A 26275-nucleotide genomic window follows, 5' to 3' on the forward strand; every position below is an offset into this window, starting at 1 on the left:
GATCTGAGGACACTTTCCCAGACACACATTAAGTCCTGAATAGAAGCATTCTCAATGGAGATTCCTCACTGAAGTGTTTTACTCCAGGACTAATCTATGTCTGGGAAACCAGACCCCTAGGGATTAAGCTGCTTCCTCTATATCCCTCAATTTATGGAAAACCTTGGATAGTTCACCTAGTGTTTGATTTGGAACATGTCGTCAGAGCTTTTCTTGCTTTTGTCAGCATGTTCATTTATCAGGTGATGTACTGTGTCCATCGTTTGAAATCAACTGTTGGGCCCCTCAAGACAATTTATCAACCTCTCTAAGCATTTCACTGTTAGTCTACATCTGTTCACTTCTCTCCCTCCCTTCCACTCTTCCTCCCTCAGTCCCCTCCTCGAGAAGGCAGCCAGGGGGAGCTAACAACAGCCAACAGCCAAACAACCAGGATGAGCAGCACCATGTGACAGGGACGTCCCATCATGACACCATCGCTGGCTGTGTCTGGCACTCTGCTCCCTATATAGGGCCGCATTCTCAAATGACACCATGTGCCCTACTTTTTACCAGGGCCCCTAAAGTAGGGCACTATGTAGGGAATAGGGTGACATTTGGTACATAGACAATGCCTGGTGCCTCTGAATGAACAGAGGGAGTGTGGGGTGCCTGTCCACAACAGCCCTCAGGTAGTGCCCTTCTTTTGGCCAAGTCAAAGCTACAACTGCTAAGCTGGAGTCTGGCCAAAAGTAGGGCACATGGTGTCATTTGAGAAGCAGCCTATGACATGGCCCCAACATTAGCAAAACAAACACCTGCGCCCTCAAACGGCCCCCTGTCCCCTCAGACGGCCCCCTGTCCCCTCAGACGGCCCCCCTGTCCCCTCAGACGGCCCCCCTGTCCCCTCAGACGGCCCCCCTGTCCCCTCAGACGGCCCCCCTGTCCCCTCAGACGGCCCCCTGTCCCCTCAGACGGCCCCCCTGTCCCCTCAGACGGCCCCCTGTCCCCTCAGACGGCCCCCTGTCCCCTCAAACGGCCCCCTGTCCCCTCAAACGGCCCCCTGTCCCCTCAAACGGCCCCCCTGTCCCCTCAGACGGCCCCCCTGTCCCCTCAAACGGCTCCCTGCGCCCTCAAACGGCCCCAGGTCCCCTCAAACGGCCCCCTGTCCCCTCAAACGGCCCCCTGTTCTCTATGGTGCGCTACTTTTTACCAGGGCCTACGTTTCCTGGTGGGAGAGAAGACGAGAACAAACACAATGAAAATATGATGTCTGACACACGAGACCCAACAACAACTTGTTACTCAAATGAAGTTAAAAGAAATGAACGTTTTGGGAGAGACAAGGTACTTCCAGCTGTAGCTGGCTGGTTCTTTGTAAAGAGATGCACTTTGCTCTGTACCTGGTGACAAACATTGATTACACATTGGGAGGGAAACACAACAAGCCTTTAATAAAGATGCATACAAAATGAAACTGACTCTTTCTTTGCTGGTGTTTAGATAAGTTTCCAATACAGCCACAGATTCCTGATTCCACAATTACGTTAAGGTAATCTAGCACAGTGGTTCCCAACCCTGGTCCTCCAGTATCACCAACAGCCCAACCCTGGTCCTCCAGTACCACCAACAGCCCAACCCTGGTCCTCCAGTACCACCAACAGCCCAACCCTGGTCCTCCAGTACCACCAACAGCCCAACCCTGGTCCTCCAGTACCACCAACAGCCCAACCCTGGTCCTCCAGTACCACCAACAGCCCAACCCTGGTCCTCCCGTACCACCAACAGCCCAACCCTGGTCCTCCAGTACCACCAACAGCCCAACCCTGGTCCTCCAGTACCACCAACCCTGGTCCTCCAGTACCACCAACCCTGGTCCTCCAGTACCACCAACCCTGGTCCTCCAGTACCACCAACCCTGGTCCTCCAGTACCACCAACCCTGGTCCTCCAGTACCACCAACCCTGGTCCTCCAGTACCCCCAACCCTGGTCCTCCAGTACCCCCAACCCTGGTCCTTCAGTATCACCAGCAGCCCAACCCTGGTCCTCCAGTACCACCAACAGAACACATTGTTATTGTAACCCTGGACAAGCACACCTGATTCAACTGGTCAACTAATCATCAAGCCTCGATGAGTTGAATGAGGTGTGTTTGTCCAGGGAAACAACTAAACTGTACTGTTGGGGTACTGGAGGAGCAGGGATACAACTAAACTGTACTGTTGGGGTACTGGAGGACCAGGGATACAACTAAACTGTACTGTTGGGGTACTGGAGGAGCAGGGATACAACTAAACTGTACTGTTGGGGTACTGGAGGAGCAGGGATACAACTAAACTGTACTGTTGGGGTACTGGAGGAGCAGGGATACAACTAAACTGTACTGTTGGGGTACTGGAGGAGCAGGGATACAACTAAACTGTACTGTTGGGGTACTGGAGGAGCAGGGATACAACTAAACTGTACTGTTGGGGTACTGGAGGAGCAGGGATACAACTAAACTGTACTGTTGGGGTACTGGAGGAGCAGGGATACAACTAAACTGTACTGTTGGGGTACTGGAGGAGCAGGGATACAACTAAACTGTACTGTTGGGGTACTGGAGGACCAGGGATACAACTAAACTGTACTGTTGGGGTACTGGAGGACCAGGGATACAACTAAACTGTACTGTTGGGGTACTGGAGGAGCAGGGATACAACTAAACTGTACTGTTGGGGTACTGGAGGAGCAGGGATACAACTAAACTGTACTGTTGGGGTACTGGAGGAGCAGGGATACAACTAAACTGTACTGTTGGGGTACTGGAGGAGCAGGGATACAACTAAACTGTACTGTTGGGGTACTGGAGGAGCAGGGATACAACTAAACTGTACTGTTGGGGTACTGGAGGAGCAGGGATACAACTAAACTGTACTGTTGGGGTACTGGAGGAGCAGGGATACAACTAAACTGTACTGTTGGGGTACTGGAGGAGCAGGGATACAACTAAACTGTACTGTTGGGGTACTGGAGGACCAGGGATACAACTAAACTGTACTGTTGGGGTACTGGAGGAGCAGGGATACAACTAAACTGTACTGTTGGGGTACTGGAGGACCAGGGATACAACTAAACTGTACTGTTGGGGTACTGGAGGAGCAGGGATACAACTAAACTGTACTGTTGGGGTACTGGAGGAGCAGGGATACAACTAAACTGTACTGTTGGGGTACTGGAGGAGCAGGGATACAACTAAACTGTACTGTTGGGGTACTGGAGGAGCAGGGATACAACTAAACTGTACTGTTGGGGTACTGGAGGAGCAGGGATACAACTAAACTGTACTGTTGGGGTACTGGAGGAGCAGGGATACAACTAAACTGTACTGTTGGGGTACTGGAGGAGCAGGGATACAACTAAACTGTACTGTTGGGGTACTGGAGGACCAGGGATACAACTAAACTGTACTGTTGGGGTACTGGAGGACCAGGGATACAACTAAACTGTACTGTTGGGGTACTGGAGGACCAGGGATACAACTAAACTGTACTGTTGGGGTACTGGAGGAGCAGGGATACAACTAAACTGTACTGTTGGGGTACTGGAGGACCAGGGATACAACTAAACTGTACTGTTGGGGTACTGGAGGAGCAGGGATACAACTAAACTGTACTGTTGGGGTACTGGAGGAGCAGGGATACAACTAAACTGTACTGTTGGGGTACTGGAGGAGCAGGGATACAACTAAACTGTACTGTTGGGGTACTGGAGGACCAGGGATACAACTAAACTGTACTGTTGGGGTACTGGATGAACAGGGATACAACTAAACTGTACTGTTGGGGTTACTGGAGGTCCAGGGATACAACTAAACTGTACTGTTGGGGTACTGGATGAACAGGGTTGGGAAACACTGTTGGGGACACTGGAGGACCAGGGCTGGGGGTACTGGGTTGTCAACATGGTGAGCTGGTGGAATTGTTGTGTGTGGTTGGGTGATAAGGTATTTATACCCATCTTGGCCTCGTTTCTCCCATGAAGTGCAGTCTGTATTACATTTTAGTTCATTAGCTTGTGGTTTGATCTGAGACAGAAGCTCTACAGTCTGTGGCTGGTCATGGTGTCAGGGCTGAGGTTGGTCCTGATACAGTCTGTGGCTGGTCATGGTGTCAGGACTGAGGTTGGTCCTGATACAGTCTGTGGCTGGTCATGGTGTCAGGGCTGAGGTTGGTCCTGATACAGTCTGTAGCTGGTCATGGTGTCAGGGCTGAGGTTGGTCCTGATACAGTCTGTGGCTGGTCATGGTGTACTGATAGTCTGTAGCTGGTCATGGTGTCAGGGCTGAGGTTGGTCCTGATACAGTCTGTGGCTGGTCATGGTGTACTGATAGTCTGTAGCTGGTCATGGTGTCAGGGCTGAGGTTGGTCCTGATACAGTCTGTGGCTGGTCATGGTGTCAGGGCTGAGGTTGGTCCTGATACAGTCTGTGGCTGGTCATGGTGTCAGGGCTGAGGTTGGTCCTGATACAGTCTGTGGCTGGTCATGGTGTACTGATACAGTCTGTGGCTGGTCATGGTGTCAGGGCTGAGGTTGGTCCTGATACAGTCTGTGGCTGGTCATGGTGTAAGGGCTGAGGTTGGTCCTGATACAGTCTGTAGCTGGTCATGGTGTCAGGGCTGAGGTTGGTCCTGATACAGTCTGTGGCTGGTCATGGTGTCAGGGCTGAGGTTGGTCCTGATACAGTCTGTGGCTGGTCATGGTGTACTGATACAGTCTGTGGCTGGTCATGGTGTCAGGGCTGAGGTTGGTCCTGATACAGTCTGTGGCTGGTCATGGTGTCAGGGCTGAGGTTGGTCCTGATACAGTCTGTGGCTGGTCATGGTGTACTGATACAGTCTGTGGCTGGTCATGGTGTACTGATACAGTCTGTGGCTGGTCATGGTGTCAGGGCTGAGGTTGGTCCTGATACAGTCTGTGGCTGGTCATGGTGTCAGGGCTGAGGTTGGTCCTGATACAGTCTGTGGCTGGTCATGGTGTACTGATACAGTCTGTGGCTGGTCATGGTGTACTGATACAGTCTGTGGCTGGTCATGGTGTCAGGGCTGAGGTTGGTCCTGATACAGTCTGTAGCTGGTCATGGTGTACTGATACAGTCTGTGGCTGGTCATGGTGTACTGATACAGTCTGTGGCTGGTCATGGTGTACTGATACAGTCTGTGGCTGGTCATGGTGTACTGATACAGTCTGTGGCTGGTCATGGTGTACTGATACAGTCTGTGGCTGGTCATGGTGTCAGGGCTGAGGTTGGTCCTGATACAGTCTGTAGCTGGTCATGGTGTCAGGGCTGAGGTTGGTCCTGATACAGTCATTTTCCACACAATAGACAGGAGTCAATTTGATAGCAAACTCCAGTTGTTGAAGCTGTGCTTCCTCCTGACTGGTCATGCAATCTTGTTCCTTCTCTGTCTGACTGTGTGGGTTCTGGGGCCTCTTTCCCCAGACTGGAGCTCCACCTCTGGCTCTGCCCACAGTGCTGCTCCTCCAAGTCCAGGAGAACCTCTTCAGAGACGGAGAACGTGAGCTGCTGCTGCTGGGGGTCTGGTAACTTCTCTCGTTGGATCACCGCGTTATTACGCCGTAGGCGACTGTTCTCCTGTCTCAAACGGATGATCTCTTCCTGATACTCGAGTATCGTTTTTTCCACGGCCCCAAAGATCTCTATAGCAGCCGCGGTTAGCCGCTCCGTGAGGAACACATTTAACCACTGTAGTTTGGACATTTCGGGGGCAATAAACGTCGGACAGTTCGTTTTATCAATTTGGATGCGTTTTCCTTTTTTTGCTAGAATGTTTAGCCAAAAGTCCACCAAAACTTTGCCTGAATTTACATTGATAAAAATGCTACGAGCGTGGGATTTCAGCTTCCTTTTCGGAATGACGCCACATCTGATATTCACGACTTTCAAAATAAAAGTCCTCTTATTTTACATTTATTTATCCAGGTAGGCCAGTTGAGAACAAGTTCTCATTCACAACTGCGACCTGGCCAAGATAAAGCAAAGCAGTGCAACAAAAACACAGAGTTACACATAAAACAAACGTAGTCAATAACAAAAGAAAAGAAAAATAGAAAGGTAAGCTGCTTAAAGTTAGAGAGGGAGATATAAGACTCCAGCTTCAGTGATTTTTGCAATTCGTTCCAGTCATTGGCAGCAGAGAACTGGAAGGAAAGGGGGCCAAAGGAGGAATTGGCTTTGGGAATGACCAGTGAAATATACCTGCTGGAGCGTGTGCTATGGGTGGGTGTTGCTGTGGTGACCAGTGAGCTGACATAAGGCGGGGCTTTACCTAGCAGATATTTTTATGAAAGCATGCAAGATGGTAATTGAATCTACTACTTGCGATACAGATGGGGATTATTTTCCCATAGATTTATTTAATTTCAAAATAAATCCAGAAACCACAGTAAAAAGACAAGATGGTGTCAGTTTTATATTCAGCAGAAAATCCAAAAGTTGTTATTATTGTCAAAAGGGCTCATTTTGGCCCAAAATGTATGAACGGAGAAACCATAGTTAAGAGAGAAATATCAAATGCACCACTTGTCACATCCATTTATTTAACCTCAAGTTCATATATGACTGGATAGGCCAAGTGTTATGTCTACCAGAAGGCACTGAACTCAATGCAAGCAACCCCCAACCACCAGAAAATAAATAAAACCATCACAAAGAGAAATTAAAACCAAATATGACTCTGTAAATCATTTATATATTATTTGAAGTGATAAATAGTTTCCAGTGTGATTTGGCATTGAGTTCTCACCTGGGGTTTATTCATTTATGCAAACCGTAGCAAAACAATTTCATAATGGAAAACGTTTTGCAACAAAAACAAGAGTTTCTATTGGACAAATTCAGGTAGCCCCCCCCCCCCCTCTGTTTTGTTCCTAGTAATGGTGTGTTCAAGACAACTTGGAAACTTGAAGAAAGATTTCCCACTTGGAAAGTATCAGAATCAACAAATAGGAAGCTCTACGCAAATAACTTAAGTTCATTTTAACTCGAAGTTTAAAATTTCCGACTTGTCATGAATGCACGATAAACACCCCTGGCTGTTACACATCAGAATGACCAGGAGTTTTACCACATGGCCGGACCAGGGCCCGTATCCACCAAGCGTCTCAGAGTAGGAGTGCTGATCTTGGATCAGTTTAGCCTTTCAGATCATAATGAATAAGACCTATATGGACAGATCTCAGATCATTATTATTTTATTTAACTTGGCAAGTCAGTTAAGAACAAATTCTTATTTACAATGACGGTCTAGGAACGGTGGGTTAACTGCCTTGTTCAGGGGCAGAACGACAGATTTGTACCTTTTCAGCTCGGGGATTCGATCTAGCAACCTTTCAGTTACTAGCCCAACGCTCTAACCACTATGCTATCTGCCGCCCCAACAATGATGAATAATGAATATGATTATCTCAGATCAGCATCCCTACCCTAAAATACTTTCTGGAGTCGGGTCTAGAAAAAAACAACTCCAAGCCATACACATCACACAGGTACACATTAAGACTAGGAGCTTGATAAAAAATGATATTTAAAAAAAACGGACTGACTACTGTTGGACAGAGAGTCACCATTCTAACAGTCAGGTGATAAAATATCATTCTAGTTCAGGGGAAAACATGACAAAGATCACCAGGAAATAGTCCCATTATTGACCACAACCAAAAGACTAATACATGTAGAGATTGAGCAGCACTGGGATAGTACTGTTACGACTCCATGAGTTTTTCCTCCTTCCAGAAACAGCTGTAGACCAACTAGAAAGCCCCACATGTAACTGGACGTTTTGGGGTGAATCTCCCATTGACTTCAAAGCTAACTTGTTATGCTAAAGTCCAAGAGAGAAATTAGTCCGTCCATTACATCAGTCCCAGTGGAGCTAGTCCAGGAAGACTCCCCATTACATCAGTCCCAGTGGAGCTAGTCCAGGAAGACTCCCCATTACATCAGTCCCAGTGGAGCTAGTCCAGGAAGACTCCCCATTACATCAGTCCCAGTGGAGCTAGTCCAGGAAGACTCCCCATTACATCAGTCCCAGTGGAGCTAGTCCAGGAAGACTCCCCATTACATCAGTCCCAGTGGAGCTAGTCCAGGAAGACTCCCCATTACATCAGTCCCAGTGGAGCTAGTCCAGGAAGACTCCCCATTACATCAGTCCCAGTGGAGCTAGTCCAGGAAGACTCCCCATTACATCAGTCCCAGTGGAGCTAGTCCAGGAAGACTCCCCATTACATCAGTCCCAGTGGAGCTAGTCAGGAAGACAGGAGCTAGTCCAGGAAGACTCCCCATTACATCAGTCCCAGTGGAGCTAGTCCAGGAAGACTCCCCATTACATCAGTCCCAGTGGAGCTAGTCCAGGAAGACTCCCCATTACATCAGTCCCAGTGGAGCTAGTCCAGGAAGACTCCCCATTACATCAGTCCCAGTGGAGCTAGTCCAGGAAGACTCCCCATTACATCAGTCCCAGTGGAGCTAGTCCAGGAAGACTCCTCCAGTCAGTCAGGTAGGAGGAGGGCGTAGTGGTGAAACCCCAACAAAGCCAGATCAGCACAGCAGCAATGGAGGACAGTGGTGAGTATGAGACTGTATGGATGGACACGTGTTCCTTACAACACGTTCTTGTCTCTGTATACTGTTGATGGATGGAGTTTCTCACATCCTGGTGTGTGTGTACTGCTCTACGTATGAATGGATGTCTATGTCCCTGTTTGTCCATGTCTCAGGCCACAGTCTGTCCTCTGTGGGGGTCTGTTGGGGTGCTGGGGGTCCCGTTCAACAATCCTCCATCCTCTTCCTCCTGTAATCCTCTGCTCTTTCCCTCTTCTTCCCGCTCTGACTTCTGTTTCTCTGCCTTGGTCTTGAACTTCAGCCCATGACCTGTAAACCAGACGAGAGGAAATACATGATATATCTGAGAAAGATAGCTGTGTGTGTGTGTGTGTGTGTGTGTGTGTGTGTGTGGACTCACTTGGGCAGTCTGCCACCTCCTTGTAGGCCTTCTTTTTACAGCAACCTCGACACAGGTTGAATACACACTGATTACCCTACAAAAAGAGAGAGAGGGGGTTAGGGACCTGGAGAGAGGGGGTTAGGGACTGGGAGAGAGGGGGTTAGGGACCTGGAGAGAGGTTGAATACACACTGATTACCCTATAGAGAGAGAGAGACAGGTTCGGGCCCTGGCGAGGGGGAGGAGACAGGTTCGGGCCCTGGCGAGGGGGAGGAGACAGGTTCGGGCCCTGGCGAGGGGGGAGGAGACAGGTTCGGGCCCTGGCGAGGGGGGAGGAGACAGGTTAGGGCCCTGGCGAGGGGAGGAGACAGGTTAGGGCCCTGGCGAGGGGGAGGAGACAGGTTAGGGCCCTGGAGAGGAGGGGGAGAGACAGGTTAGGGCCCTGGAGAGGAGGGGGAGAGACAGGTTAGGGCCCTGGAGAGGGGGGAAGAGACAGGTTAGGGCCCTGGAGAGGGGGGGAAGAGACAGGTTAGGGCCCTGGAGAGGGGGGAAGAGACAGGTTAGGGCCCTGGAGAGGGGGGAAGAGACAGGTTAGGGCCCTGGAGAGGGGGGGAAGAGACAGGTTCGGGCCCTGGAGAGGGGGAAGAGACAGGTTAGGGACCTGGAGAGGGGGGAAGAGACAGGTTAGGGACCTGGAGAGGGGGGAAGAGACAGGTTAGGGCCCTGGAGAGGGGGGGAAGAGACAGGTTAGGGCCCTGGAGAGGGGGGGAAGAGACAGGTTAGGGCCCTGGAGAGGGGGGAAGAGACAGGTTAGGGCCCTGGAGAGGGGGGAAGAGACAGGTTAGGGCCCTGGAGAGGGGGGAAGAGACAGGTTAGGGCCCTGGAGAGGGGGGAGAGACAGGTTAGGGCCCTGGAGAGGGGGGAGGAGACAGGTTAGGGCCCTGGAGAGGGGGAAGAGACAGGTTAGGGACCTGGAGAGGGGGAAGAGACAGGTTAGGGCCCTGGCGAGGGGGGAGGAGACAGGTTAGGGACCTGGAGAGGGGGGAAGAGACAGGTTAGGGCCCTGGAGAGGGGGGAAGAGACAGGTTAGGGCCCTGGAGAGGGGGAAGAGACAGGTTAGGGCCCTGGAGAGGGGGGAAGAGACAGGTTAGGGCCCTGGAGAGGGGGGAAGAGACAGGTTAGGGCCCTGGAGAGGGGGAAGAGACAGGTTAGGGCCCTGGAGAGGGGGGAAGAGACAGGTTAGGGCCCTGGAGAGGGGGGAAGAGACAGGTTAGGGCCCTGGAGAGGGGGGAAGAGACAGGTTAGGGCCCTGGAGAGGGGGGAAGAGACAGGTTAGGGCCCTGGAGAGGGGGGAAGAGACAGGTTAGGGCCCTGGAGGGGGGAAGAGACAGGTTAGGGACCTGGAGAGGGGGAAGAGACAGGTTAGGGCCCTGGAGAGGGGGGAAGAGACAGGTTAGGGCCCTGGAGAGGGGGAAGAGACAGGTTAGGGCCCTGGAGAGGGGGGGAGAGACAGGTTAGGGCCCTGGAGAGGGGGGAGGAGACAGGTTAGGGACCTGGAGAGGGGGGAAGAGACAGGTTAGGGCCCTGGAGAGGGGGGAAGAGACAGGTTAGGGCCCTGGAGAGGGGGGAAGAGACAGGTTAGGGCCCTGGAGAGGGGGGAAGAGACAGGTTAGGGCCCTGGAGAGGGGGGAAGAGACAGGTTAGGGCCCTGGAGAGGGGGGAAGAGACAGGTTAGGGACCTGGAGAGGGGGGAAGAGACAGGTTAGGGCCCTGGAGAGGGGGGAAGAGACAGGTTAGGGCCCTGGAGAGGGGGGGAAGAGACAGGTTAGGGCCCTGGAGAGGGGGGAAGAGACAGGTTAGGGCCCTGGAGGGGGGAAGAGACAGGTTAGGGCCCTGGAGGGGGGGAAGAGACAGGTTAGGGCCCTGGAGAGGGGGAAGAGACAGGTTAGGGCCCTGGAGAGGGGGGAAGAGACAGGTTAGGGCCCTGGAGAGGGGGAAGAGACAGGTTAGGGCCCTGGAGAGGGGGGAGAGACAGGTTAGGGACCTGGAGAGGGGGGAGGAGACAGGTTAGGGACCTGGAGAGGGGGGAAGAGACAGGTTAGGGCCCTGGAGAGGGGGGAAGAGACAGGTTAGGGCCCTGGAGAGGGGGGGAAGAGACAGGTTAGGGCCCTGGAGAGGGGGGGAAGAGACAGGTTAGGGCCCTGGAGAGGGGGGAAGAGACAGGTTAGGGCCCTGGAGAGGGGGGAAGAGACAGGTTAGGGCCCTGGAGAGGGGGGAAGAGACAGGTTAGGGCCCTGGAGAGGGGGGGAAGAGACAGGTTAGGGCCCTGGAGAGGGGGGAGGAGACAGGTTAGGGCCCTGGAGAGGGGGAAGAGACAGGTTAGGGCCCTGGAGAGGGGGAAGAGACAGGTTAGGGCCCTGGAGAGGGGGGAAGAGACAGGTTAGGGCCCTGGAGAGGGGGGAAGAGACAGGTTAGGGCCCTGGAGAGGGGGGAGGAGACAGGTTAGGGCCCTGGAGAGGGGGGAAGAGACAGGTTAGGGACCTGGAAGTACAAAATTGCACCAACAGACGTGGCAGTTCTGCTTCTTGCTCCTAAGAATCTGACCTGCATATGTAACACTACTATACACAGTCAGTTAGGACTGGGAGAGAGGTTGAACGTTTCTTAGGCCAGGGCTAAACTTCATCTGACGCCCTCTCATCCTACACATGGTAATGAGGAACAGGGTGAAGAGGTCGTTCCTCCACTCACCTTTGGATTTCCACACTGCTCACACTTGATGTACTTTGCTGCAGAGAAAACAGAGGTAAAACAGAGGTTATCTACTGTACTGTTTGTGTAGGCTGAGGCTCTGTAGATTCTGTAGCATTAGAAACTGGGTGGTTCCAGCCCTGAATGCTGATTGGCTGACAGCCGTGGTATATCAGACCGCATACCACGGGTATGACAAAACATATACCACGGCTAAGGTTTGTTCTTACGCACGACGCAACGCTGAGTGCCTGGACACAGCCCTTAGCCGTGGGATACTGGCCATATACTACAAACCCCCGAGGTGCCTTATTGCTATTATAAACTGGTTACCAATGTAATTAGAGCAGTAAAAATACATGTTATGTCATACACTGGGTGGTTCGAGCCCTGAATGCTGATTGGCTGACAGCTGTGGTTTATTATTATTATTATTTTTTACATTTGAGTCATTTAGCAGACGCTCTTATCCAGAGCGACTTACAGTAGTGAATGCATACATTTCATTTCATTTCATGGATTTATTTTTATTTTTAATTTTTTTGTACTGGGCCCCCATGGGAATCGAACCCACAACCCTGGCGTTGCACACACCATGCTGGCATTGCAAACACCATGCTCTACCAACTGAGCCACAGGGAAGACCGTACACCACGGGTATGACAAAACATTTAGTTTCACTGCCCTAATTACGTTGGTAACCAGTTTATAATAGCAATAAGACACCTCGGGGGTTTGTGGTATATGGCCAGTATCCCACGGCTAAGGGCCTTATTGCTTCATTAGACTGGAGAGAGAGAGAGCATAGGTGACTGCAATACTACGAAGAAAAATGACTCACGTTTCTGCTCGGGACAGAAGTTCTTGTGGGGGTTTCTGGCTTTCTTCTTCTGTTTGTTTTTGGAGAGGGCGTCGCTCGCCCCGTCCGAGTCCTCTAGTGACAACGCCCTCTTGTGACGCACTGCCTTCACCTCTGTACCGTTGCTGTTGGCAACCGGATCCTTCGGCCTGGCAGGAACAATGTTCATCCTCACGTCAACATGTTACGGTTTCTATGTGTGGACTGATGACTGATCTTCTAATCACATTAAATTGTATTGGTCACATGGTCAGCAGATGTTAATGTGAGTGTAGTGAAATGCTTGTGCTTCTAGTTCCGACAGTGCAGTAATATCTAACCAGTAATCTAACAACAACTACCTAATACACACAAATCTAAGTAAAGGAATGTACACAGATCTCAAGTTAGGATTCTCAACAGGAAATTGTCACTCACACTGGTCTGACGTACGGCTGGCAGATCCAATGAGGGAATGGCAGCCCAACCACCTGCCCCGCCTCCTCTCCTCCAATGGTTATCTCCTCCTGCAGAGGTTAAACAAATGAGAAAAGAACCAGTGTCATCATCTAGCTGTGTTGGGAGGAGGGAGAAAAGAGGGGGGGAAGGGGGAGAAGAGGGGGAGAAAAAGAGGAGGAGCAATTGGTGAGGAAAAGAAACTAAAAAGGAGTAAAACATTTTGGGGAGGAGGGAAGGAAAGGTGAAAAACAAAATGATCCCTAGGTACCTGGCAGTGTAGCTAACCCTAACCCTTGGTACCTGACAGCGTAGCTAACCCTAACCCTTGGTACCTGGCAGTGTAGCTAACCCTAACCCTTGGTACCTGGCAGTGTAGCTAACCCTAACCCTTGGTACCTGACAGTGTAGCTAACCCTAACCCTTGGTACCTGACAGTGTAGCTAACCCTAACCCTTGGTACCTGACAGTGTAGCTAACCCTAACCCTTGGTACCTGGCAGTGTAGCTAACCCTAACCCTTGGTACCTGACAGTGTAGCTAACCCTAACCCTTGGTACCTGACAGTGTAGCTAACCCTAACCCTTGGTACCTGACAGTGTAGCTAACCCTAACCCTTGGTACCTGACAGTGTAGCTAACCCTAACCCTTGGTACCTGACAGTGTAGCTAACCCTAACCCTTGGTACCTGACAGTGTAGCTAACCCTAACCCTTGGTACCTGACAGTGTAGCTAACCCTAACCCTTGGTACCTGACAGTGTAGCTAACCCTAACCCTTGGTACCTGACAGCGTAGCTAACCCTAACCCTTGGTACCTGACAGTGTAGCTAACCCTAACCCTTGGTACCTGACAGCGTAGCTAACCCTAACCCTTGGTACCTGACAGCGTAGCTAACCCTAACCCTTGGTACCTGACAGTGTAGCTAACCCTAACCCTTGGTACCTGACAGTGTAGCTAACCCTAACCCTTGGTACCTGACAGCGTAGCTAACCCTAACCCTTGGTACCTGACAGCGTAGCTAACCCTAACCCTTGGTACCTGACAGCGTAGCTAACCCTAACCCTTGGTACCTGACAGCGTAGCTAACCCTAACCCTTGGTACCTGACAGTGTAGCTAACCCTAACCCTTGGTACCTGACAGTGTAGCTAACCCTAACCCTTGGTACCTGACAGTGTAGCTAACCCTAACCCTTGGTACCTGACAGTGTAGCTAACCCTAACCCTTGGTACCTGACAGTGTAGCTAACCCTAACCATTGGTACCTGACAGTGTAGCTAACCCTAACCCTTGGTACCTGGCAGTGTAGCTAACCCTAACCCTTGGTACCTGACAGTGTAGCTAACCCTAACCATTGGTACCTGACAGTGTAGCTAACCCTAACCCTTGGTACCTGACAGTGTAGCTAACCCTAACCCTTGGTACCTGACAGTGTAGCTAACCCTAACCCTTGGTACCTGACAGTGTAGCTAACCCTAACCCTTGGTACCTGACAGTGTAGCTAACCCTAACCCTTGGTACCTGACAGCGTAGCTAACCCTAACCCTTGGTACCTGACAGTGTAGCTAACCCTAACCCTTGGTACCTGACAGCGTAGCTAACCCTAACCCTTGGTACCTGACAGAGTAGCTAACCCTAACCCTTGGTACCTGACAGTGTAGCTAACCCTAACCCTTGGTACCTGACAGCGTGGCTAACCCTAACCCTTGGTACCTGACAGCGTAGCTAACCCTAACCCTTGGTACCTGACAGTGTAGCTAACCCTAACCATTGGTACCTGACAGTGTAGCTAACCCTAACCCTTGGTACCTGACAGTGTAGCTAACCCTAACCCTTGGTACCTGACAGTGTAGCTAACCCTAACCATTGGTACCTGACAGTGTAGCTAACCCTAACCCTTGGTACCTGGCAGTGTAGCTAACCCTAACCCTTGGTACCTGGCAGTGTAGCTAACCCTAACCATTGGTACCTGACAGTGTAGCTAACCCTAACCCTTGGTACCTGACAGTGTAGCTAACCCTAACCCTTGGTACCTGACAGTGTAGCTAACCCTAACCCTTGGTACCTGACAGTGTAGCTAACCCTAACCCTTGGTACCTGACAGTGTAGCTAACCCTAACCCTTGGTACCTGACAGTGTAGCTAACCCTAACCATTGGTACCTGACAGTGTAGCTAACCCTAACCCTTGGTACCTGACAGTGTAGCTAACCCTAACCCTTGGTACCTGACAGCGTAGCTAACCCTAACCCTGGGTACCTGGCAGCGTAGCTAACCCTAACCCTTGGTACCTGGCAGCATAGCTAACCCTAACCCTTGGTACCTGAAGGCATAGCTAACCCTAACCCTTGGTACCTGGCAGTGTAGCTAACCCTAACCCTTGGTACCTGGCAGTGTAGCTAACCCTAACCCTTGGTACCTGGCAGTGTAGCTAACCCTAACCCTTGGTACCTGGCAGTGTAGCTAACCCTTGGTACCTGGCAGTGTAGCTAACCCTTGGTACCTGGCAGTGTAGCTAACCCTAACCCTTGGTACCTGGCAGCGTAGCTAACCCTAACCCTTGGTACCTGGCAGTGTAGCTAACCCTAACCCTTGGTACCTGGCAGTGTAGCTAACCCTAACCCTTGGTACCTGGCAGTGTAGCTAACCCTTGGTACCTGGCAGTGTAGCTAACCCTTGGTACCTGGCAGTGTAGCTAACCCTAACCCTTGGTACCTGGCAGCGTAGCTAACCCTAACCCTTGGTACCTGGCAGTGTAGCTAACCCTAACCCTTGGTACCTGACAGCATAGCTAACCCTAACCCTTGGTACCTGACAGTGTAGCTAACCCTAACCCTTGGTACCTGACAGTGTAGCTAACCCTAACCCTTGGTACCTGACAGCATAGCTAACCCTAACCCTTGGTACCTGGCAGCGTAGCTAACCCTAACCCTTGGTACCTGACAGTGTAGCTAACCCTAACCCTTGGTACCTGGCAGCGTAGCTAACCCTTGGTACCTGGCAGCGTAGCTAACCCTAACCCTTGGTACCTGACAGTGTAGCTAACCCTAACCCTTGGTACCTGGCAGCATAGCTAACCCTAACCCTTGGTACCTGGCAGCGTAGCTAACCCTAACCCTTGGTACCTGGCAGCGTAGCTAACCCTAACCCTTGGTACCTGACAGCGTAGCTAACCCTAACCCTTGGTACCTGGCAGTGTAGCTAACCCTAACCCTTGGTACCTGGCAGCGTAGTCTGAGTTGTCTGCTGACCTCTGTCAGCCCCTGCAGGTTCTTCACCTTAGCCAGCTCCTCTCTCAGGTCCTTGTGGATCTGCAGTCTGGAGAAACACTAACAAATAAACTCACACACAGATTGTGGCGATAGTGAAGTACTGAGTGTGTGTGTTACATACGTGTGGTGCCAGAGCTTGAAGAGGTGTGCTCTGACATAGGACAGGGTACAGGGAGGGTACTGACTGACCACCTCTAGATACTCCTCAGCCATCTCCCATACAGGAGGGCTGAGACCCTCAAACAGAGCTGGGTTATGGAGGTTCCCCTCTGGAAACACACACACAGAGAAAGAGAGAAACACACAGAGAACCATACACACACACACACAGAAAGAACCACACACAAATTAGTAGGTGTTATGACTCTTGGGTGACTATTTACTCAAGGTGCGGCGGAGGTGTGTGTGTGTGTGTACCTGCACTCATCACCCCCTGTACTCCAGTCTCCTCCATACACTGCTCCACATCACTCAGGTGTTGGATGTTACCGTTAGCGAACACAGGGATGTTAACAGCGTTCCTATAGCAACAACAAACAGAAAGAGAGAGAGACTACTTAATAAACCCAGTACAATCACATGATCAGCTATGTAACAACAGAAGAGAGTACTGTACAGTAGAATATAATAGAATGTTTTCCTGTGAAGGAACTTCTTGGAGACCTACTAGACTACACAAACTACCTCCAACTACCCAGCAGAGACCTACTAGACTACACAAACTACCTCCAACTACCCAGCAGAGACCTACTAGACTACACAAACTACCTCCAACTACCCAGCAGAGACCTACTAGACTACACAAACTACCTCCAACTACCCAGCAGAGACCTACTAGACTACACAAACTACCTCCAACTACCCAGCAGAGACCTACTAGACTACACAAACTACCTCCAACTACCCAGCAGAGACCTACTAGACTACACAAACTACCTCCAACTACCCAGCAGAGACCTACTAGACTACACAAACTACCTCCAACTACCCAGCAGAGACCTACTAGACTACACAAACTACCTCCAACTACCCAGCAGAGACCTACTAGACTACACAAACTACCTCCAACTACCCAGCAGAGACCTACTAGACTACACAAACTACCTCCAACTACCCAGCAGAGACCTACTAGACTACACAAACTACCTCCAACTACCCAGCAGAGACCTACTAGACTACACAAACTACCTCCAACTACCCAGCAGAGACCTACTAGACTACACAAACTACCTCCAACTACCCAGCAGAGACCTACTAGACTACACAAACTACCTCCAACTACACAGCAGAGACCTACTAGACTACACAAACTACCTCCAACTACCCAGCAGAGACCTACTAGACTACACAAACTACCTCCAACTACCCAGCAGAGACCTACTAGACTACACAAACTACCTCCAACTACACAGCAGAGACCTACTAGACTACACAAACTACCTCCAACTACCCAGCAGAGACCTACTAGACTACACAAACTACCTCCAACTACACAGCAGAGACCTACTAGACTACACAAACTACCTCCAACTACCCAGCAGAGACCTACTAGACTACACAAACTACCTCCAACTACCCAGCAGAGACCTACTAGACTACACAAACTACCTCCAACTGCCCAGCAGAGACCTACTAGACTACACAAACTACCTCCAACTACCCAGCAGACCTACTAGACTACACAAACTACCTCCAACTACACAGCAGAGACCTACTAGACTACACAAACTACCTCCAACTACCCAGCAGAGACTACACAAACTACCTCCAACTACCCAGCAGAGACTACACAAACTACCTCCAACTACCCAGCAGAGACCTACTAGACTACACAAACTACCTCCAACTACCCAGCAGAGACCTACTAGACTACACAAACTACCTCCAACTACCCAGCAGAGACCTACTAGACTACACAAACTACCTCCAACTACCCAGCAGAGACTACACAAACTACCCAGCAGAGACCTACTAGACTACACAAACTACCTCCAACTACCCAGCAGAGCCCTACTAGACTACACAAACTACCTCCAACTACCCAGCAGAGACCTACTAGACTACACAAACTACCTCCAACTACCCAGCAGAGACTACTAGACTACACAAACTACCTCCAACTACCCAGCAGAGACTACTAGACTACACAAACTACCTCCAACTACCCAGCAGAGACTACTAGACTACACAAACTACCTCCAACTACCCAGCAGAGACCTACTAGACTACACAAACTACCTCCAACTACTCAGCAGAGACTACACAAACTACCTCCAACTACCCAGCAGAGACCTACTAGACTACACAAACTACCTCCAACTACCCAGCAGAGCCCTACTAGACTACACAAACTACCTCCAACTACCCAGCAGAGACCTACTAGACTACACAAACTACCTCCAACTACCCAGCAGAGACTACTAGACTACACAAACTACCTCCAACTACCCAGCAGAGACCTACTAGACTACACAAACTACCTCCAACTACCCAGCAGAGACCTACTAGACTACACAAACTACCTCCAACTACCCAGCAGAGACCTACTAGACTACACAAACTACCTCCAACTACCCAGCAGAGACCTACTAGACTACACAAACTACCTCCAACTACACAGCAGAGACCTACTAGACTACACAAACTACCTCCAACTACCCAGCAGAGACTACTAGACTACACAAACTACCTCCAACTACCCAGCAGAGACCTACTAGACTACACAAACTACCTCCAACTACACGGCAGAGACCTACTAGACTACACAAACTACCTCCAACTACCCAGCAGAGACTACTAGACTACACAAACTACCTCCAACTACCCAGCAGAGACCTACTAGACTACACAAACTACCTCCAACTACCCAGCAGAGACTACTAGACTACACAAACTACCTCCAACTGACAATCTCAATGTTTGTTGGAGAAACATAATATTGGTTCTTCTCTGTAGTCTTTATTTAACTGTAGGGAACTGCAGTGTAGTCTGCGTACCGTACAGCCTTGATGTGTTCCCAGCTAGCGATGCCTGTCGCGGGTCCTTTCTGGTCCTTGGTCCGACCGTGAACGGTCAGCAGCTGAGACAGAGATGGAGAGGTCTGAATGAAAAGACTGCCTACCTGGTTAAATTCAAATGAAATAAAATGAGTGTGTCTGTGTTGCTATGGAGAGAGACAGCACGGGTGACACTGCAGTACTACGAGGAACATTCGATGAGGTTCTCTTGTTCAGATATGGGTAAGTGTACTGGAGGCAGGGCATAATAGGGATAACCAATCCAGTTGTGTTTGTCATCCGTTTCGGGAAAGTACCTGTGTAATTACACACCCAACTCACTCAGGTGCTTCTCTATATCACACCGCCCGACTAGCATCACTACTCTGGACGGTTCTGACCTAGAATATGTGGACAACTACAAATACCTAGGTGTCTGGTTAGACTGTAAACTCTCCTTCCAGACTCATATTAAACATCTCCAATTCAAAATTAAATCTAGAATCGTCTTCCTATTTCGCAACAAAGCCTCCTTCACTCACGCCGCCAAACATACCCTCGTAAAACTGACTATCCTACCGATCCTCGACTTCGGCGATGTCATCTACAAAATAGCTTCCAATATTCTACTCAGCAAACTGGATGCAGTCTATCACAGTGCCATCCGTTTTATCACCAAAGCCCCTTATACCACCCACCATTGCGACCTGTATGCTCTAGTCGGCTGGCCCTCGCTACATATTCGTCACCAGATCCACTGGCTCCAGGTCATCTATAAGTCTATGCTAGGTAAAGCTCCGCCTTATCTCAGCTCACTGGTCACCATAACAACACCCACCTATAGCACACGCTCCAGCAGGTATATCTCACTGGTCATCCCCAAAGCCAACACCTGCTTTGGCCACCTTTCCTTCCAGTTCTCTGCTGCCAGTGAGTGAAACGAATTACAAAAATCTCTGAAGCTGGAGACTTTTATTTCCCTCAGCAACTTTAAACATCAGCTATCTGAGCTGCTAACCGATCGCTGCAGCTGTACATAGTCCATCTGTAAATAGCCCACCCAATCTACCTACCTCATCCCCACACTGTTTTTATTTTATTTACTTTTCTGCTCTTCTACACACCAGTATCACTAATTGCACATCATCATCTGCTCATTTATCACTCCAGTGTTAATCTGCTAAATTGTAATTATTCGCTCCTATGGCCTATTTATTGCCTACCTCCTCATGCCTTTTGCATCACACTGTATATAGACTTTATTTTTTCTACTGTATCATTGACTTGTTTATTGTGTTATTGGCTTGTTTATTGTTTACTCCATGTGTAACTCTGTTGTTGTCTGTGTCACACTGCTTTGCTTTATCTTGACCAGGTCGCAGTTGTAAATGAGAACTTGTTCTCAACTAGCCTACCTGGTTAAATAAAGGTGAAATAAAAATAAAATGAATAAATAATAAATGTGACATTGTCCGTAAGTTTGAGTTCATTTGAACACAAAAAAATTCATACAATGATGTAAAGACCTGTGTGTTGTCCTTGTTAATGCAGACAGAGAAGAGCTCCAACTTCTTAATCATAGCCTCAATTCTGTCCTGCACATTGAATATAGTTGCGGAGAGTCCCTGTCATCCTAGATTCAGATCATTCAGGCGAGAGAAAACATCACCCAGATAGACCAAGCACCTCCAAATATAATCTGGTTTATTTTAGGTAATGTTTCATAGAAGATCCAAATAAAATACTTGTGTGTGATGTTTCCTACCTGGCAGCCAGCCTTCTCCAGCATCTGAGCGTACTGAACAGTCTCCTCCATCTTGTTAAACACACGGATCTTACAGGTGATGGGAACAGAGATCTTCTCATTGGCTAGCTTCACTAAGGAGAAACAGAGAGAAAATACTGTCTAGCTTCACTAAGGGGAAACAGAGAGAAAATACTGGCTAGCTTCACTAAGGAGAAACAGAGAGAAAATACTGGCTAGCTTCACGAAAGAGAAACAGAGAGAAAAGACTGGCTAGCTTCACAAAGGAGAAACAGAGAAAAGTCTGGCTAGCTTCAATCAAATCAAATGTTATTGGTCACATACACGTGTTTAGCAGATGTTATTGTGGGTGTAGTGAAATGCTTGTGTTTCTAGCTCCGACAGTGCAGTAATATCTAACAAGTAATATCTAACAATTCCACAAAATATACCCAATACACACACATCTAAGTAAAGGAATGAAAAAATATATGGCCCGGCTGTATGTAATAACACAAAACATTTTCTGGGCTAACAATGTAAGAAATAATACATAAAATACTGCAAAGTTTCCTAAGAGCTAAAAACATTGAGACCAGGTGACGTGGAGAGGATCTGTGTCTGCACCATATACTCTTACTACTGGTGTCTCCCAGGGCTCCGTTCTAGGCCCTCTCCTCTTCTCTCTATACACCAAGTCACTCAGCTCCGTCATATCCTCACATGGTCTCTCTTATCAATACTATGTGGATGACACTCAACTACTTTCACCTTCCCCCTTCTGACACTCATCTCTGCATACCTGGCAGATACCTCAGCTTGGATGTCGGCGCACCACCTCAAGCTCAACCTCGACAAGACGGAGCTGCTCTTCCTCCCGGGAAAGGACTGCCTGCTCCAAGACCTCTCCATCACAGTTGACAACTCCATGGTGTTCCCATCCCAGAGTGCAAAGAACCTTGGCAGGACACTAGACAACACCCTGTTGTTTCTGCAAACATCAAAGCAGTGACTCTGTCCTGCAGGGTCAAGCTCTATAGAGTACAACCCTTCCTCACACAGGAAATAGCACAGGTCCTAATCCAGGCACTTGTCATCTCTCATCTGGACCACTGCAACTCTCTGTTGGCTGGCCTCCCAGCTTGTGCCATCAAACCCCTGCAACTTCTCCAGAATGCCGCAGCCCGCTCCTCCGCACACTCCAATGGCTTCCAGTCGAAGCACGCATTCTCTTCAAGACCCTGGTGTTTGCCTACGGAACAGCAAGAGGAACTGCCCCTCACTACCTTCAGGCTATGCTCAAACTCTACACCCCAACCGGAGTACTCCGTTCTGCCACCTCTGGTCTCTTGGCCCTCCCACCCCACAGCTCCCTCTCAGCCCAGTCAAAGCTCTTCTCTCTCCTGGCACCCCAATGGTGGAACAAACTTCCCCCTGAAACTAGGATAGCAGAGTCCCTGCCCATCTTCTGAAAACATATAGAACCCTAAACTCCCCCAAAAACTCATTTGACAATTTTTTCTCTACTAATTATCTAGTAAAGACTGAGTGCTTATGATGTACAGAACATTCCAGACAGGTAAAACGCAGCATGACACCCTTCCAGACAGGTAAAACGCAGCATGACACCATCCCAGACAGGTAAAACACAGCATGACACCATCCCAGACAGGTAAAACGCAGCATGACACCATCCCAGACAGGTAAAACACAGCATGACACCATTCCAGACAGGTAAAACACAGCATGACACCATCCCAGACAGGTAAAACACAGCATGACACCCTTCCAGACAGGTAAAACACAGCATGACACCATCCCAGACAGGTAAAACACAGCATGACACCCTTCCAGACAGGTAAAACGCAGCATGACACCCTTCCAGACAGGTAAAACACAGCATGACACCCTTCCAGACAGGTAAAACGCAGCATGACACCCTTCCAGACAGGTAAAACACAGCATGACACCCTTCCAGACAGGTAAAACACAGCATGACACCCTTCCAGACAGGTAAAACACAGCATGACACCATCCCAGACAGGTAAAACACAGCATGACACCCTTCCAGACAGGTAAAACGCAGCATGACACCATTCCAGACAGGTAAAACACAGCATGACACCATCCCAGACAGGTAAAACACAGCATGACACCATTCCAGACAGGTAAAACACAGCATACTACATTTTATTTCTACCTCTCCAACCCTCTCCCTCTTTTCTCTATCTGTTCAAACTCACCCATCTTCTCCAGCAGCTCCCACTCATCCTGTAGGAAGACTCCGTAGTGCCCTTCGTCAGAAATAAGCCAGTTAGAAACAGATTGACCTCATACATACAGCACAAGGTGAAAGTAGTTGAGTGTCATCCTAATTGAAATCCACTGGTTTTTTTAATCAGGGTTTCTCTCTCTGTCTCTGAGTGGGGTTTCAGGGTTTGTTAGTTAGTACCTCTCTTGGCGATCATCTGTGGGCATCCCAGGTTGAGATCGATAGCATCACAGTAGTCCTGAGCCAGTAGACATGCCTGGACAAACACCTCTGGGTCGTTGGCACAGAACTGACCACACACACACACACACACACACACACACACACACACACAAAGAAAGAAAGAAAGCAGAGAAAGTGCATTACAAACACCTGAGTTATTGGCACAGAACTGAGACCATAACACAAGAATCGGGGTGATTGTAAAACACAGAGGCTAGCTGAAACGGGGTGTGAGGTGATGGTAAAACACAGAGGCTAGCTGAAACGGGGTGTGAGGTGATGGTAAAACACAGAGGCTAGCTGAAACGGGGTGTGAGGTGATTGTAAAACACAGAGGCTAGCTGAAACGGGGTGAGAGGTGATGGTAAAACACAGAGGCTAGCTGAAACGGGGTGTGAGGTGATGGTAAAACACAGAGGCTAGCTGAAACGGGGTGTGAGGTGATTGTAAAACACAGAGGCTAGCTGAAACGGGGTGAGAGGTGATGGTAAAACACAGAGGCTAGCTGAAACGGGGTGAGAGGTGATGGTAAAACACAGAGGTTGGCTAATAGCTGTAGTTGAATAATACTACCTGTGACACTCCATTCCTCTGTCAGCATGTGTTTGTGTGTCTCTCTCTCTCACCTGTGTAATAAGCGGCCTGTCTTCGGGGCAGACTTCGCTGTACAGGTTATCTTTCCTGTAGTTGGCGTCGCGCACAAACACCTGTGCGTGCAGCATGGGCGTGTAGCACAGCTCGGCGCCATGGCGACGGCTCAGTAGACGCCAGGCCAGTTCGCTCTGGTCCACCATGGGTGCAACGACGTAACGTGCTCCCCTCAGCGTGGTCTTCCAGAACTCAAAGCCTTGCAGCTTCACCGCCATCACAGCAACCTCGCAGCTTGACCTGACAGAGGGAGAGGGGAATGAGAGGGAAAATGAAGTTGTTTTGAGCATAGGAGGCCAATACTGTCAAAATAAGAGGGTACTGGGTAGAACTAAAGTAGGAAGAGGATTCCCGTTGGGCCACTGAGCACCTAAATGGGTCATGGTCTTTCTTGGATATTAACTGGCTCCTGAGTGAAGCAGTGGTCTAAGGCACTGCATCTCAATGCAAGATGCGTCACTACAGTCCCTGGTTCGAATCCAGGCTGTATCACATCCGCCATGATTGGGAGTCCCATAGGGCAGCGCACAATTGGCCCAGCATCGTCCGGGTTTGGCCGGGGTAGGCCGTCATTGTAGATAAGAATTTGTTCTTAACTGACTAGCCTTGTTAAATAAAGGTTCAATAAAATTAAATAAATAAAAAAATCTATATCTGTAGGACTTATAGCGACATAGTATATCTGTGGGACTGATTAAATCTCTGGACAGTTTCATAGGGTAGTTATTATATACGTTTTGACATTGTGATATCCCTCATCCTCATCTCCCCGGATGTGACAAGGACAATTTCATTCATGTTAATACGGACATTTCTAAAACATTTTACAAAGCAGCAGAGTTCCGAGACCCACCAATTTTAGCGATCGCGTGTCAGAACTGGTGCACACATACTCTAGCTAGTTATACAGCCACTGGGTGCACATGACTCTTGGTTACCCTGCCAGCTAACGTTAGCACAGTAGCTAGTACAATTCCGGTGGATTTCATTTAAATAGAGTCCAAAACAAAAACATGTTGATGACACGCTAGTAGACATATCTAACATTTCATCAAAATGCTTGATAACACAAAATAACATTTACCTGTATGAGAAACACTTGGTAAAATGTACTCCAGGATGTTCTCAACAGTGATTCGTTTGCCAAACCAGTGTAACAGTCAAATATGACCGAGGGGAAACGATAAGTGGCGGTGGGTTCCGCCTGGTTCCAGTAACTTTGCTTTTGAACATTGCTGAGCACATATTTCCATTTAAGCTACTTGTTGGAGTTGTGAGCTCTCTCTATAGTTAGTTGTAATGATGTTAGTCCCAGGATTAGTTCCTCAACTAGCATAATAATTGTGTATCAAGCAGGAAATAATCTATACCAGAAAAAACAAGGCAACAGTAAACGTGTTGTCCCCCACGAATTATGTAGCGCCCCCATTGGACCAATCAGTGTAATTTTGGAAATGACAGATCTCTGTGGCAAGATGCATCATTCACCCAAGTTTTGTCAATACTACTACTACTACTGCCACCACTACTACTACTACTACCACTACCACCACTGCTACTACTACCACCCCTACTACTACTACTCCTACTACTACTGCCACCACTACCACCACCACTACTACTACTACTACTACTGCTACTACTACTACTACTACTACTGCTACTACTACTACTGCCACTACTACTACTACTACTACCACTACCACTACTGCTACTACTACCACCCCTACTACTACTCCTACTACTACTGCCACCACTACCACCACCACTACTACTACTACTACTACTGCTACTACTCCTACTACTACTACTACCATTACTACTACTACTGCTACTGCTACTACTACGACTCCTACTACTACCACTACTACTACTACCACTACTACCACTACTACTACAACAACTACTACTACTACTACTGCGACTGCTACTACTACTACTGCTACTACTCCTACTACTACTACTACCACTACTACTACTACTACCACCACTACCACTACTGCTACTACTACCACCCCTACTACTACTCCTACTACTACTACTACTGCCACCACTACCACCACCACTACTACTACTACTACTACTGCTACTCCTACT

The 26275-nt window shown here is 49.2% G+C and overlaps 2 protein-coding genes across 5 annotated transcripts in view; one reads left to right on the forward strand and one right to left on the reverse strand.

Moving 5' to 3' along the window:
* LOC106606200 (COP9 signalosome complex subunit 1) overlaps positions 1-853 on the forward strand; it is a 25262-nt gene extending 24409 nt beyond the window's left edge. The window contains exon 14 of one of the 2 annotated variants that reach the window (XM_045715853.1): positions 375-848. In XM_045715853.1, the coding sequence (XP_045571809.1) occupies positions 375-452 (78 nt within the window). In that variant the 3' untranslated portion in view covers positions 453-848. Of the gene's footprint in view, positions 1-374 lie in introns of both variants that reach the window. The other variant, XM_045715852.1, reaches the window with a different exon arrangement.
* A 7447-nt stretch (positions 854-8300) lies between these two features.
* LOC106606201 (dihydrouridine synthase 1-like (S. cerevisiae)) overlaps positions 8301-26275 on the reverse strand; it is a 31859-nt gene continuing 13884 nt past the window's right edge. The window contains exons 1-14 of one of the 3 annotated variants that reach the window (XM_045715855.1): positions 25263-25542; positions 24157-24418; positions 23489-23597; positions 23280-23330; positions 21058-21170; positions 19293-19375; positions 16714-16817; positions 16418-16565; positions 16246-16342; positions 13011-13099; positions 12576-12742; positions 11735-11772; positions 9003-9078; positions 8301-8911 (exon numbers count right to left, since the gene is read on the reverse strand). In XM_045715855.1, the coding sequence (XP_045571811.1) occupies positions 8754-8911; positions 9003-9078; positions 11735-11772; positions 12576-12742; positions 13011-13099; positions 16246-16342; positions 16418-16565; positions 16714-16817; positions 19293-19375; positions 21058-21170; positions 23280-23330; positions 23489-23597; positions 24157-24396 (1473 nt within the window). In that variant the 5' untranslated portion in view covers positions 24397-24418; positions 25263-25542 and the 3' untranslated portion in view covers positions 8301-8753. Of the gene's footprint in view, positions 8912-9002; positions 9079-9129; positions 9184-11734; positions 11773-12575; positions 12743-13010; positions 13100-16245; positions 16343-16417; positions 16566-16713; positions 16818-19292; positions 19376-21057; positions 21171-23279; positions 23331-23488; positions 23598-24156; positions 24419-25262; positions 25544-26275 lie in introns of those variants that run through there. The other 2 variants (XM_045715856.1, XM_045715857.1) reach the window with 2 other exon arrangements.

This window comes from Salmo salar, chromosome ssa03 (assembly GCF_905237065.1).
Source record: "Salmo salar chromosome ssa03, Ssal_v3.1, whole genome shotgun sequence".
In the NCBI taxonomy this organism is placed as follows: domain Eukaryota; kingdom Metazoa; phylum Chordata; class Actinopteri; order Salmoniformes; family Salmonidae; genus Salmo; species Salmo salar.